Source organism: Parasteatoda tepidariorum, chromosome 10 (assembly GCF_043381705.1).
Source record: "Parasteatoda tepidariorum isolate YZ-2023 chromosome 10, CAS_Ptep_4.0, whole genome shotgun sequence".
NCBI classification, from domain to species: Eukaryota; Metazoa; Arthropoda; class Arachnida; order Araneae; family Theridiidae; genus Parasteatoda; species Parasteatoda tepidariorum.
Genome location: NC_092213.1, coordinates 18080603 through 18097207, shown reverse-complemented (window position 1 = coordinate 18097207; position 16605 = coordinate 18080603). Strand labels below are relative to the sequence as shown.

The 16605-nt window shown below is 30.0% G+C and overlaps 2 protein-coding genes across 2 annotated transcripts in view; both read left to right on the top strand.

The window, feature by feature from the left end:
- The first annotated feature begins 3515 nt into the window (after positions 1-3515).
- On the top strand, positions 3516-4736 carry LOC139426815 (putative gustatory receptor 28b). The gene has a single exon (XM_071186903.1). It carries the CDS (start codon positions 3516-3518, stop codon positions 4734-4736), a length of 1221 nt encoding a protein of 406 aa, XP_071043004.1.
- Positions 4737-13939: 9203 nt separating this feature from the next.
- LOC107439983 (acetoacetyl-CoA synthetase) overlaps positions 13940-16605 on the top strand; it is a 42689-nt gene continuing 40023 nt past the window's right edge. The window contains exon 1 of the mRNA XM_043043530.2: positions 13940-14085. The gene's annotated coding sequence lies outside the window, so the exon portion shown is untranslated. The remainder of the gene's footprint in view (positions 14086-16605) is intronic.

The following is a 16605-nucleotide window of genomic DNA, read 5'->3' as shown; positions in this document are numbered from 1 at the left end:
GAGAGAGAGAGAGAGAGAGAGATGTAATTCCTTATGAAACTGCAATTTTGTGCATTTGTTAGAATTTTAATTGTAATTTTGTGCTTTAAATACAGTATTTTATTTTCTTAATTTTCTTATAGAAGAAATAAAAGTTTTGTTGTAGCTTCATTTTTTCAAAAAACTCTGGTTTTCCCTCTTTTTGAAACTGAAGCTTTGCTTGTAACAGTTTATGATGAAAATAACTTTCTTAATTAAAATAAGAAAAAAATAAATAACTTTAGCTTTTGACTTTCTTAAAATCTAAAAATCATAAAAAAAATACATATTTTAAAAGACAATTATGTTGAATGTTACTTAAAAATTTATAATACAACGTATGGAATTTATTAAAATTTTTACATGAAAATAAAATAACATTTTTCATGAAAATAAAATAAAAAAACACACTAATGTATACATAATAGAAAACTATTTTGCTCTAGACAATATAGTCTCTAATGTATAAATACTATATCAAAATAGTGTGGATATTGATATGTGATTCATTTTTATAATACCAATTCTTATAAGTATGAAAATTTAACTAAAACAAATTACTAGCATTAGATTATAATAATGAACAGAATATGACTGTTATACGAGGGTTGCTATTTATATTTCTGGCTTTGGCAACAGTAAGTGTTGCTAGGCGACCGCAGACGATTTTAATCGAAAGTTTGATATTTTTGAACATAAATTCAGCAGACGATTTACCATTACAGCTTCCTTTGTGTTGTTGACAGTAAATTGAAAAGTTCTTCTCTTTCAAAAAATGGAATTGAATCGTGAACATTTTCGTGCCATTATTTTTCATAACTTTCGACGTGGATTCTCAAGACAAGAGTGCTTCGATGAACTTAATTTTTTATTCAGCGATAAAGCGCTATCCTACAGCACTGTAAAAAAATTGGTATAACGAATTTAATCGTGGTCGATGTTCGATCCAGGACGAATCCCGTGCAGGTCGTCCAAAATCCGTTGTTGTGCCAGAAAAGATCGATGCTGTGCGTGAACTGATAAAGCAAGATCGTCATGTGACATACCGTGAGATAGAGGCGTCTTTGGACATTAGTATGACTAGCATCAATAAAATATTGCATGAACATTTGAGCGTAAAAAAAATTTGTTCGCGTTGGATCCCGCATAATCTGACAAACGCTCAAAAAAAGGCTCGTGTCGATTGGTGCAAGGAAATGTTGGAAAAATACGTTCAAGGTACATCAAAGGCTGTGTATAACATCTACACAGGTGACGAATCATGGATCTATGCATATGAGCCGGAAACAAAACAGCAATCAACTGTATGGGTCTTCCAAGACGAGGCAAAACCAACAAAAGTTGTTCGAGGAAGAAGCACATCGAAACAAATGATTGCCTGTTTCTTCGGCATTAACGGTCATGTGGCAACAGTGGCGTTAGAGCAACGCAGGACGGTCAATTCTGAATGGTACACGACCATTTGTTTGCCAGAAGTCATCGGAGAAATTCGAAAAAAGCAGAAGAACAGGCGAATCATTCTTCATCATGACAATGCGAGCTCTCACACATCGACTCAAACAAAGGCATTTCTGACGGAGCGAAAGATCGAACTGATGGGTCATCCGCCGTACAGCCCTGATTTGGCACCCAATGACTTCTTCTTATTCCCACACATCAAAAATAAATTACGTGGACAACGATTTTCGACCCCCGAAGAAGCGGTTGATGCATTCAAAACGCATGTTTTGGAGTTACCTCAATCGGACTGGAAAAAGTGCTTTGAAAATTGGTTCAAACGCATGCAAAAGTGTATTGATCATCATGGAGAATATTTTGAAAAACAATAAAACCAATTTCGATCCTACATGTTTGTTTTTTCATTAGTAGGCCAGAAATATAAATAGCAACCCTCGTAATAGGAATTACAAATGTAAATAAAAAATATCTAAACAATTTAAAATGCATTCCCAGAAAATGAACAATTTATCTCACTGCATACAAAGCATTGCACGTCTGCACTTTCTGAGATATGAATGAGAACCTGATTGGTGAAATATTCTTTTCTAAGATAAGTAATTTTGATAGCGTAACTACTTTAATAAGAGGCATTTAATACTCAGTTAGAAATGAATTATTAAAAATGTTTAGAAGTTATCAAATAATCAACTTTTTTAAGTAATTAATAGCAATTTTAATTAATTAATAATTTTTCGATACGAAACAAAAAATATTATGATTTTTAATGTGTACTCGACGCTATTTAGATCGATAGTTTGTTAAATATTTCTAAGTAATGAACTCCCTTAAAATACTCATAATCTTGCTAACGCCCCCCTAAAGGTCTCCACCTCCGATTGGGGGCCAATCGAGCCCACATTAAAAACTTGTAACATAAAGGTTTCATCAAAAATTTAAAAAAAAACAGGTTCTGCGTAATTTTTGTGATATCTTAAATAATTTAAACGCTTAAAGGGAATTTAACGCTTATTACTAATTGTTTTAAAGTTGAAAAGTTAAAAAATGCATCATAAATTTGAAAGAAAAAATAAATAAATAAGCGCATTTCTCTTTATTGCACAGAAACTGTTCTATATGTAGTGCGATTATGAAACGATGCGTAAAGAATATCTTATGAAAATATTTTACAAGTAAATAAATTTTTTGAAAAGGATATGTTTTTACATTATTTTAATGTTGATATCTAGAATAGAATTCTTATAATTAATGCATAGCTGCGTGTTTTGAAATGAAAGTTTACAAACTAAATTCTTTTCGATGATTATAGATTTCTAAATATCTGACATAAATAAATAGAAATAATAGTTCCAAATTGACGGTTATTTCATATAAAAAAATATTTATTCCAATAGCATGAAATAAACGAACGCCTGTTAAAATAATGATTTTTTATATGCCTTGTAGAGATGGAGGTAGTAAAAGATTAAAAAAAAGTAAATGAGGTAATTAGAATCGATTATTGAGTAATAATTTGTTTGCAATTGAAAAGATAAATGTTGAGTACTTTTGTTAATGAAGAAGAAGGCTCCTTTTGTTGGTTTTAAATATTATCTCACAAAAATCGAATCGTTGATTTTCGTCAACGACTTGTTTCGAAAAAGGTTATTTTATTGCAGTTGATTTTACGAGTAAAAGCATTCATTGAAACATCGATGATCGCTTATGTCACATTGAGATATCTTACGAAACAAAATGTGCTTAAAAATTTATCTAATTCAAGAAATATATGACTTATTTCAGTGTTTATTCACGCTGCTATTAAACTCCATAAAATTATATTTAGCATTACGAGAAATTGGTCAGTAATTGCATTTGCGGACTATAAAATTAACCATAGATAATAAGAGTTTTTTTTTCTTTTGGATTTTCTTTAAAAACACACTTTTTCATGCAAACCCAAACTGCCATCGTAGCATTAAAGAATAAAAATAATAAGTTTTATCGCATTCTTCTAATGTTTATACAAACTTGAATACTAAAACGACTTTGGCCTTAAAATGTTAGCTAAAAATATAGAATTGGATAACGACTTTGAACATGAAAAATTTATAAGAGAATCCAAGGAATGGTCGTATGCCATTTACTTCTTAAAAATGTTTGGACTCTTTGAAGTGAATGGCGAAAATGAATTGACCACAAAAGCCCGAAAATGTGGTTACCAAAAAGGTATTTACTATATCTGGTTTAGTGTTTCATCGTATATTGTCGCATTTTACATCTTTAGCTCATTTAATATGAATAACGTTGCCGATTTTTCACTTGAAGTAGTACATAACATAAATTTATCGTGGATTATATTTCTCAGTTTTGTTCTACGCTCTATGGTTAGAAAATTGTTGAAAGCTGTGTGTCAAGTTGATCGATTGAGAAAGTACGTCGGTATTAAATGCACAAATAAATGTTCAAAGACATTTTATTTGCTTTTAGTTATCAGCACTTTTATTTTGCTGGCAATCAATATTTACAGAACATTTTCACGTAGAAACAATAATTACGTTCTTTCTGCAACTTTCGGGTTGACAGGAGATGGCGAGTTTTTATCTCAATCCCAAAGGAAAGCACTAACGATTACTGCCAAGATCTTGATGTCTACGGCATATGTATTCTTCGATATTATTCCATCTCTGTCGGCAATCATCATCTATTTGGCTCAGAAAGAAAACTACCGTCTCATTTACGCATGTAATTTGATGGTGAGATCAACCATAAGGACAGAAATAACAACACGGAAGCTGACTAAAATAATTGATAGATATTCCACAATAACAGATGCTGTTAAAGAAGTGAATGATGTCTTATCTTCCATGATTTTTCTAATGTGTGGTTTTTTATTGGTGAGCGTGTGTTATTCTCTGAGTGTTATGATGAAAGTGAAAAAAGAAGACGTCTTCAGATTGCTTGCATACGCTCTCTGTATAGCGATGTATACCTGTGAGTTAATCATTGTAATTAATTCTCCTGTAAAGGCTGGTAAGGAAATGGAAGAAGTCAAGAAACGATTGTCTCTTAGAATAGAACTGGAGAGTTCTCAAAAGAGTGAATCCTTAACGGCTGCCAATCTTTTATTGGTGCAGTCTTCCTTTAAACGCTTCATTCAAGACATTGCTGTTGTTCCCATGGGAATGTTTAAATTGGAGAAAAAGCTATTTCTTTCCATAATTGGTTTAATTGTGACCTATGAAATTATTATTTTGCAGTTTAACTCAGCAAATTTGTAAAAAAAGCATGGTGTTTAATTTTTAAAACTGATCATTTTCTAATATAGATTGTTTCATAACCATCGAATTTAATTTATCTATCAAGAATAACTGTATTTATTTATTTTAGTGTTACTCGTACATATGTAGGCTTTTTTTCTCAGTTACACATAAGTACGGCTTGAAAGCCTTTGTCAAATCGAAGAAAAGATAGCACAATTCAGAGAAAGACAGCACGAAGATACATCCTGGAGTACTGCGGGATTCTATGCTATAATCTACTACGCTACAGAACGTTTGGTGGACGGTACCTCACGGCCATGGTATAGCCACTAGAATTTTGGACAAAAAGGTATTTCAAAAGCACACAAATTAGGTACCGGTAAGTAATATTCAAGCTTAAGTTGGGAAAATTACATGTTATCGAAACCTAAAGAAACACCCGGCTTCATCTTCTGTAAGTTTTCGACGACAATCAAATTGGTTTTGATGCTTTAATGCTTCTTTTTTAATTAGAGATTTGGTACAGTTTTTGTATTTTTCTCGATGAACTATTAATCTGAGACTCTTTATAAAATTTTCATTTTTTTTTTTGACAAGGTGTCTAGAAACATATATTTGGGACGACGAAACAGCTAATATAAATATGTTAGCAATATGTTCTGATCCGATTAGAAGTCTCATACACTTACTTGATACGTAGATTTACTTATTAAATGTCTGCTCATGTAGTGAATTTATAGCATTTATTAGCACGTTACAATTAGAACTCAGCTAATGCAAAAGATTATTATGAAACAATAGTGGTCCCCACAATCCATATTTATGATGAATTCGAATAAATATATTCGAATATATTCATTAGAATTCTAAAATACATCCACAGTGGAATAGAACAAATATTTTGACTGTTACATAAGTCATCAAAAAGAAGTCTCTTTGTCAACGGTGTGAAAAAAGTCAAAAGAAATCGTTGCTAATAGTAGTTTGATTTATTTAAGAATGACCAGAAGAGGTCAATTAATTGTATTGGTGAAAGAAGTTGGAGATCAAACTGAGTCTATGTAGGGAATATAAAAACTAATGTGTTTTCTTTTAATAAGATGTTTATTAATAGAGGTTTAACCCATCACACCGAATGAAAGATTTTAAAAGCTACCCTGTCTATGAAAAAAAAAGACAAAGCAAGAAAAAAGAAATAAATTTCATAAAATAGAGCGAGAAATCCAAGAAAGAGTGCGAATTGTATTGTCTTCAGATAGTTTATTCTACTAACTGATACAAACTAAATTCGTTATCACAACAGGTTTTCATTTTTCTTAAGAAAAGAAAAGGTGGGTTCCTATTTGGAGAAAAGTTAGTGTGGACAATTTTTATAAATTAACCAATTGTCATCTTGAACATAATTAATTTTTCGATTTAAAATGTGAACATTTGTCTTCATTTTAAATGATAAACTAATTTGAATGCATATATTTTAATAATATTATTTTAGTAATAATTTTTAATGAATTTGTGTTTATTTCATATAAAATAGGAATCATTAATTTTAGTTCAAAAATTGTGTGAGTGTGTGTTCAATACAATATAAATTCAATAAAAATTGTTCAGTTCAATAAAAGTTGTTTCGTTCAATAAAAATTGTTTCAGTTCAATATAAAAAAAATCCTAAAATTAGAATGCATTTGTGCACATATTATTAAAACAAAATTAGTTTGTAAATCAAACATATGTGCAAGACGAAGATAATTATGAATTAGAATTCGAAATAGTCTCAGCACAACAGAAGAAGACAGAAATTATATATCATAAAATCACTTAGTACAGTTTACGGAGATTGAAAAATTTAAAATATAGTTATCCTTATTAAAAAACTAAGAACATTCAAATATATTTTAACGGTGAATTTTGTTTTGATTTATGTATAGTTGCGCCCGAACTCTCGTCAATGTTGATTTCAAATGTAATCACTGTGCAGACGATATTCAAAGCTCACCAATAAAGCTCGGTGTTTTCGGAAGTAAAAATAATTCTCCTTCGGCGCGAATGAACGAGTGTTTAAAGTAAGCGTATTCCGTTATAGACTTAAATTACACCATTTAAATTCAATGTGATAGTTTGATTAGGTGTCAATCTGAAATAAAGTGTTTCTTATTACCGCATAGGTTTTGATACAGTTAAGTATTACAGTAAGAGTACAGTAAATTATTTCATTATAGGTTTTGATAACTTTTTTAATTCTCTTATTAAACCTCCCTCATAATAGGTCAAATCACTTTTAAAGTGTGAAGCTGTCTCTTCACAAATTTTTGGGTTAGTCAATATCACAACATCATATTTGGAGTAATATTACACCATAGTTTTTCAGTATGTGCATATTTTATAAACGTAATTACATTTTGGTAACATTATTAACTAATTAATGCAAATGTTCTCTTCAAGATGTATTCGTATATGAAACAGTTATTTCGAAATAAGGAATAGTTATCCTAAGATAAAAATGCATCCTTTATAATGCATCTATGGCTCAAAAATGTGATAACAAAATTTTTTATATATCTATATATTTATAATAAAATGAGTTTAAAATGAAAGAAGAAAGAAAATAATTGAGCTTTTAGCTGTCATCGTATAGCATAGTTGGTAAAAATATGGTCTTTGCGCAGTTAATTATTACCGCAGACGTTTTTATAACTTTTTTATTCCTCTTATGAAACTTCCCTTATAATAGGTTAAAACACCGTTAAAGTGTGAAGCTTGATCCAATTTCCTCAGAGCGTAAAATAGAAAAAAACATATTGAATGACTTATGATCTAATGATAAAATTTTCACAAACTAAATGCAAATTTGAATGGTTAAAAGAGCAACTTGGAATATGGTTTTTAATTATGTTTTTTAATTAGGATTAATTATGAATTAAGTTACAAAAACCGACACAGAAAAGTACACAAAATAAACATACGTCTCTTTCAAAGGATTTTTAATATTTCACTATTAAAATATGGAATGGGGTTGCAGTAATCTGGAAAATAATCACAATCACCAAGAAACGCAACTTTTCCTTGTTCCTTGCTTTATTTTATTTTCTCAACTTACAATATCTATACATTACATATTTGTGACCCTGACACATTCACTCATCTACATAATTTATTTAGAATTTATTTTTATATTCAGAATTGCCAAAAAATGCAAAGTAACTCGAATTTCAAACCCTTTTAACGTGAAATTGGTAAATAATTTAATTCTTCAAAATTCTGAAACTCTTTTATTCAACAGATGGTTATGGTTTTTTATAAGGGTTGGAGGAAGATAAAAAAAATATGCGCAAAACATATAATTCCTATTGATTTTAAACTTGTGATAGTTATACTAGAATTTGTTTATCAGTTTTTATTTCGATCATCTCAATGCAATTCAAATTCCCAATAGTAATTTCCGTACACATGGGAATTCATGAGAATAGATAAATATAATATTTCCATATATAATTTTAGAAATTTTGTTATAGTTTAAGACATGAGTGGGGTTATTTATCCAACCACCCTGAATTACAATATAAATGCCTTCTTTAAAATTCTGAAACTACCCTTTCGTTGGAATAATTTTTTTATTTAATTTCGATAAATTGCAAAAGGGATAACATTTGTAAAAAATGTTTTTTTCGGAATTTCTTCTTTGGGGGGTTAAAAAAAAAATTCAAGTGTATATATATAACCACAGCAACTCTGGTCCGTGTAAAATGGAAATGATGAATTACTAATTCTCAGATAGACTCATTCTTTTTTTATTTCAGGAACTTCATAATTCAATGGCACAAGAAACATGTTTAAAATACGAGCACTGGAAAACACCCATCATTTTGAATTGCTTTATTAGTTTTAAAAATATGACTAAAAATGTAAAAAGTTAAATTGACATTAAGGGGTACGAACTTTGGATCGCTCTCCTGACCAAACTATGGGGACCATATTTCCCAGATTGCGGCTATCCCCTATATTTCAAAGGTTAAGAATCCAAATATGTAAAAAAAATATATGTTTGTTCAGAGAAAGTACGTTATTGTGTCTGTTTTCGTAACTTAATTAATAGTTAGCACTAATTAATTAGCATATTTGAGGTCACCCCCAGGANGAGGGAAACCACCCACGGTTAGTCATATATATCAAAATGTAAAGGTATACAGAAATTTATAATCACATACAAGAATAAAATAAAAATAACTTTTTATCAACCTTTAATTTAAAATATATGGACATTTTTTCAAAATAAATAAAAAGAGACATTACGAATAACTTTAATAAAATCAGAAATAAAACAAATCTCACAAAATGTTGAAAGAATATCCAAACATTTGGTTAGATATTGATTGTCAGATCTAAGAAACAGAAAATTGAAAAATAAGAATTTTTTTAAGGAACTCGGAACAATTTCATGAAATGGTTTTTATGAACCTCACGAACTATAAAAGTGTAAAATGATTCATGAATGAACAAATATGGTATATCATATACTCCACTGTAAAATATTTAGATGAGTATGCAGTATAAATATAAACTATACACTTCAAACTGTCACAGAAAATAAAGCCTAGGATCTTCATGATTATAGTAAATTGCCTTAACCGTTGTGCCATAGACTGACTCAATATTTAAACTATGAATAATGTAATCATAGGCACAGAGAAGCCTAGCATTTTTGTATTAATATAGTATTATACACAGAACATTATCCATAATTAACGTAGAAACTCGGTATTTTAATGATGGAAAATATAATCAGAGACACAGAGAAGCTTAGCATTTCTGTTTCACTATTGTAAGAAAGTACACAGGAAAAATAAATATCAACAAATTTTTTACTTGAGATGGAAAATATAATCAGAGACACAGAGAAGCTTAGCATTTCTGTTTCAATATTGTAAGAAAGTACACAGGAAAAATAAAATATCAACAAATTTTATACTTGAGGATTTTCAAAATGACTCTAAATAGTAGAAAACTGGTCATAATAAATAAACCTTTGTAAATATTATGGTTGGGATTGTCCATATTTTATTATTATACAATGCATATGGTATAAAAATAATCATGATATTGATGAAATTAAATATATTTATTATTAAAATTATTAAAAATAAGTAAAATGTTTTTCTTAAAAAAGAAAGAAATTGAAATAAAAATGAAGTTTAAGCCATAAAAATTTAAAATGAGATGTCGAAAAAAAAAATACATATAAACAGTCATAATATATTTAAAATTTTAACAAATTGTTCAGTCATTTTGAAGGACATTACACCAATAATTATTTTAATTTCACCAATAAATAGCTCATTTTTAAATATAATATGATATTGCAATGTTGTATCTATAAACTAACAATATTGAGCAAAATTGTGACATTTTGCTACTTGCCATTGGCCAATTGTATAATTTTTATCAGTGGCCACTTAAAAAGTTCAATAATAAAAAAAGGCCTGATATTAATAATGTAATGTATTTTTTTGGATCATTTTTTTTAAAAATAAGGTAAGCATTATGAGTTTCATTTCTAAAATGAAGAAAGTTTTAAGAAATGGAAGTGAAATAAAGTAATTCTCAGAATTTTATAAAATATTCATATTAATTAGATTTTATTTAAAAAAGAAGAAACAATAAAATTCCAATGAGGTGTGTTTTGACGATAAAAGTAGCGAATGGATGGCAACTGGCAGACTATTTTTTGATCGTCATTTGATATAATTAGTCGCCCTGTGGCTAGTGGCTACCCTTAATTTCGCCCTATAGCTATTACTTTCCATATACAGAAACTTTATGGAAAAGATATAGCATTCTTCAGGATATTTTTTATTTCTGGAGAAAGTTCTTTACAAGAGGTAGGAGTCATAAATTCAAAGGTATATGTGCAAGGAGAAATTTCGATAACAGAAGTTATTTTATTCTCAACACCACACTTTAGAACGACCTAGAAAATGAAGAACTACAGCAACAGCACATTCATTATAGTTGAAAATGACAACATCAAATTTGCAGAAGTTTATATTATAAAAATTCATACAAATATGCTTAATTGTACGCAATATGTCTGTACATATATTACACTTTCGGGAAGAAACTAGTTTAGGCTGCAGCAGAAACCTAATGTTACATTACACTGAGTGAATTTAAATAAAAATTAAGCTTTCTTCTTAAAAAATTTTTTTCTCCTTTGCTTACAATGAGCACAAATTTGTTTTGGCTGCAGAAAGCTAACATTTTTGGATTAATTTAAACGTAAGTTAATTTAGGCTGGAGAAAGCCAACGTTATACTACATCAAGTGAGTTGAGACTAAATTCAAGGTTTCTTCTTTAGGTAATTTCTCTTTCTTTATTTACTTTTGTTAATATTTATCAGAGATTAGTTTAGACTGCAAAAAGCTTATGTTATATTTACATTAAGTGAATAGAAGAAAAATTTAAAGGTTCCTTCTTTGGACACTTTTTTCCCTTTCGCATTGAGCAGAAATTAGTTTAGACTGCAAAAAGCCAATGTTGTACTACATTGAGTAAATTGAGTTAAAAATGAAACGTTTTCCTTTTTGGCAATTTCTTTTATTAATTTGTTTGTATTTAAAAATCAGTTAATGTATGTTAAGCTGTTGCTTATTTTTTTAAGTTTTTCTAACAGATAAAACTATTGTATCTGGACAAATATAGGTCACTCAAGAGCACTGTGGTTGTGTGTTTCCTCTTAATATATTGTGTATAATACGTTCAGAGAACTTTTTTTGAAGTTATACTTCTTATGCGACTTCCAACAAGGTTGCGTTAAACGTTTAACGCTACATTTTTATTGGCCGGGAAATCACGTGGTAGGATCCAGTTTTCCCTCATTCATTTCCATATTGTTTTGGTTCTCACTAGCATAAAAGTAATAAAAGTATTGTTTTTCTATAAATATTTTTTTAGTTTGTTTTGATACACATATAATTTAATAGGGTAGTATTTTTTATTTTCAAACTTAGTGGATAACAATTGTAAAAAATGAGTGAAAACAATCCCACGATCAACGCGACGGATTTAAGGTTATGTCAAGGTACGTCTCTTGTGAATATCAATTGATTGTTAGGTTTTCTCTTTTGAAATTGCATTATGACGCATTCCCATACATTATTAATACATTTTCCAGGGCGAGACGATGAGGCAACCACAAGCACTGGTTCAAGAGGTCGACGAGGGAAAAATGCACACTATTACCGCGATTACAGAGCACAGAAGCGAGCGGAGCAGGAAAAAGAGTCGTTGAATAGAACTAGTGATCCTTCTACGACTGCTGATTCTTCTACAATTAACGTCGCAGGTTGCGAAGTTTAACTTCTTCCGCGTGGAGGGACTCCACGCAATATTTTTTCTTCTCCATATTTGAGTAACTACCCTGAATTATATTCGTTTTCACACCGGTCTATCTGACTACGTATGTGTATATTACTTCGTTTTGATAAGAATTCCTAAAGTATATAAACCAGAAATGGTGAACATATGGCGTGCATTCCACTTTATGTTATTCAAAAAATACATATTAAATTACTTTAATTTACTGGCATGCAATGACAATAGTTAAAATAAAACCTTAAATACTGGAGGCCTGCATGATCGTATTTAAAAAAGATAATGAATCGGGATGGCATTGCGGCATTTTCCAGGAAGTTTGGCCTACTATAGTACCTAAACCACTATGGCAGTCCAAATTGTAGAAAAAAAATCGCTATACTATTAATAATATCTAACACTTATTTCCGCATTTTCATTTTATTGCTTACTGCAAGGGTGTATTTTATTTATAACCGTCTTCGAACAGCAGATCTAATTTTGGGCTTACGACTACTAATGTTCAACTCCGTAGCCTTGTAATTTTGAACCCAATCCAGAAGACTAGAGAACTCTTGGATCACGTATTGGGAAAATATTCCTTCCTCGGGAGCTTTTTGATGAAACTAACCCGCATTAGCGTTACATGGGGAGGGAAACCACCCACGGCTAGTCTGACGACAAGGGGACTTTAACCCATGATCCCTTTACCATTGAGGATATTTAACGTCAGCACTGTGGTCGATGCAAGCCGCTTGCGGAATTCTTCTCGACTAGTCATCACTGGAATTTGAACCCGGTTCACCTCATTGAAAGGCGAACGCTCTATCCCCTGAGCCACCACGGCTCAAAGGAGTACTGGGGTACTAGGATCAAAATTAAGATTGCTTGTCATAGGATAAGCAATAAATAAAGGGGTACTGGGATCAAAATTAAGATTGCTTGTCTTAGGATAATCATGGGGATGCTTCCTAGATCACCGCCTATAGCCCAACGTGCACCTCTAGTACGATGTAAATGAACTACAACATGTATATAGGGATAAAATATACTACCTTAGTATATTTTACCTCAGCTGAAAATGAAATAAGACACTGTTCATCCGCTTTCCATTTAAAAATAGTAAATATAGTTACACAATGTGATTACATAGTTTAAATTGAAAGTATAATGGTTTAAAGATTGTTTGTTGAGAAGAAAGTTGTTCCCAATTGGGTTTCCGTGGAAGTAACAGAGGAATCGAGAGTTTAAATTTTTTAAACCAGTAATGATTTTTGAAATCTGCCGTTATCCAAACATTAAACCATCATTTTTTTAATATTTTCTTAAAAGAAAAAGTAAATATTATAATATATTGGATAAATTATGATGAGTCTGAATTTGCATTTTTATTTCTGGTGGAACTTTTCTGTAAAACAATGTAAAAGGATTAAATATTAGAATAAAGAATTGGAAACTTGCACTGCAAGAAGAAGAGGATCACGGATACCCATATATGTGTGTGGACGTATGACGTCAGCACCAGCTGATCGCTTTATAAGCAAAATGGCATGTTTCAGTTGAACCAAGTGTCTTCACATAAATTGCGCCGAATCGTTACATTTAATGATTAATTTAATATTAATTAATTCTATATTAATTGATTTTTTTCTAAAAAATCTCTAATCACTTTTAAGAAATATAATTGCATAGTTTTTTTTTCGTGACTCGCTACGTAACAAATGCAAAAAAACTGTTAGAGACTAAACTTGTTTAAACTCTCAGGGCCGCTGCTGTTAAAATAGATAAACATAAACGGCCTTATCAAAACTAAAAACATAAATTCCCTTATCATTTTCTAATTTTCACGCTTTCCTCATATCACCGTGCAACATACTCGCATTAGTGTAAGGAAGAAAATTAATCTTATCGAAAAGATAAGAAAACTCAATATAAGAAATTTATTGGGGCGATATCTTTATTCCGCGTTATATAATCACTTCAAAACACATACCCTGGCCATCAATTACTGGATTATTTAACGTAAGTATTTATTTCCTACTAAAAATCTCAAGTACTGAGTAGCTGTTTTTACGAAAATGGGAGGCGTTAAGAGCTTTCATATATCAAGTGCAAGAAATACAATAAGAGTAAAACGAATACAAAGGAAACAGGAAAAAAAATTTTAAAGGAGAAAGAGAAAAACTACCAAGAATAACAAATTAATTTTAAAAATTCTTTTAAATATTAAGAAAAATCAGAAAAACAAAAAGGCTAAAATAAAAAACCTTTACCTCTATCTTATTATATCTTATATCATTTTGTTTTCTGGCTTTTTAACTTTTATGAAAAAATTTTATAAAAAATTTTTAAGTTTTGGTAGCTTTTCTTTTTCTCTTTTAAAAAATGGTTTTCCTTTTTATTTCTTACATTGATTTTCTTTATATTTTTTATTTATTATAGGCTCTATTTTAAATTTATTATTAGGTTCTATGTACTTGCAGATTATACGCAGTTTTTAGTTTTAACTAGACTTCTAAAACTTTTTAGTTTTCTTAATTCTCTTGGTAAATTTCCCTTTTTCTTGAAGCTATATTTCTTATGCGACTTCCAACAAGGTTACGTTAAACGTTTAACGCTACATTTTTATTGGCCGGGAAATCACGTGGTAAGATCCAGTTTTCCCTCTTTCATTTCCATATTGTTTCGGTTCTTACTAGCATAAAAATAATAAAAGTCATAAAAGTATTGTTTTACAATAAATATTTTTTTAGTTTGATTTGATACACATATAATTTAATAAGATAGTATTTCTTATTTTCGAATTTAGTGGATTACAATTGTAAAAAATGAGTGAAAACAATCCCACGGACAATGCGACGGATTTAAGGTTATGTCAAGGTACGTCTCTTGTGAATATTAATTGATTGTTAGGTTTTCTCTTTTGAAATTACATTATGACGCATTAAAAGTAGTTAATACAAATACATTTTCCATGGCGAGACGATGACGCAACCGCAAGCACTTCTACTGGTTCAAGAGGTCCACGAGGGAAAAATGCACAATATTACCGTTATTACAGAGCACACAAGCGAGCGGGGCAGGAAAAAGAGTCGTTGAACAGAACTAGTGATCCTTCTACGACTGCTGATTCTTCTACAATTAACGTCGCAGGTTACGAAGTTTAATTTCTTCCGCGCGAAGGGACTCCACGCGCTACTTTTTAGTTCATTTTTGTCTCTTTATAAATCTATCTATTTACACATTTATTTTTCTCTCCTTCTCTGTTTATATATAGGAAATGCTACCGAAGTGTATAAATTCAAATGAATGAAGAACCAAATTCAAATGAACTTACGCCCACCGTAATTTTTCAAGAATGATTTAAAATTATTAAAATTTAAAATCATGGTCCCAATAGTTAAATATGATCCAAATAGTTAATTCAAGAGAGTAGTTGAAAGCTATGGTCTCTTAAGGGTAATTTCACTTTTTGCATATTTCCCATATTTTTGAAACTTTTTTTAGCTAATCAAAAACTTGTTTATTTATCTAAAGATATTCAACAAAACAAATTTCTGTTTTTATTGTATAATTCATTTATGGAAGAAATCTAGTGAATTTAAAACCATACAGATTTTGAAATCATATTAAAATATTTCATTTTTAATGACACAAGGAAAATTTTCAGTAAAATTAATCAAATAGTTCCGAATATTTTTTTTCTAAGCTATTTGATCCATTGTGTTAAAGTGTTTGCTTTTTTCATTTCATAATAATATAGTTCATAATGATATCAAAAATTATGCTCCTCATAAATCAAACATTTTCCTACAGTTAATTTTCCTTTATGAAATTATGAAAAATAATAAATAATTGTTTACAAAAATCTTTTGTCACATAACTTTTACAACTGTACTCAAAATTCTTTCGAATCGATTAAATAGCTTCCAAAACATGGTGAAATACACTAAAAGAAAAACAAACATTTAAAGGTCCCAAGCGTTCGTCAGCTCACCCATAAGATCCCACTTCAACAGTTTAAATTCCAAATATTCAGAGAAAGTAAGTTTTTGTGGTTGTTTTCGCAACTTAACTAATAATAGCACTAATTAATTACTAAATTTAAGGTAACTAACTATTTGAACCTTATTTTTTTAAATTTTTAACAGCTATTTTAAGGGACATACAAATTCACTTCAAAAAAAGCATGTTAATACAGAGAAAGTACATTTTTGTGTTCAAACTAAAAATAAACAAAAAATGCTTGCTCTAATGAATTAGCATATTTAAAATTTTGAGCCACGATGCATTAACATTGCATCTTAGTTTGTGATAATTCTATCATTAGATCAAAAGTTGTTCAAGTACTTTGAGTTTGTGCATCGTATTTTATTTTGCATCATGCATAATAAATAAATGCCTTGTAAAATACTTGCATCATGCTCACCTTATTTGGACGTCATCAGACTTTTCAACTGTGTTCAAGAGATGCGTCGTCTTTGCATGCGTTGCTATGGCGACCGCTGCTGTTTGATAATTTTTTTCACTTTTAATTTTGTT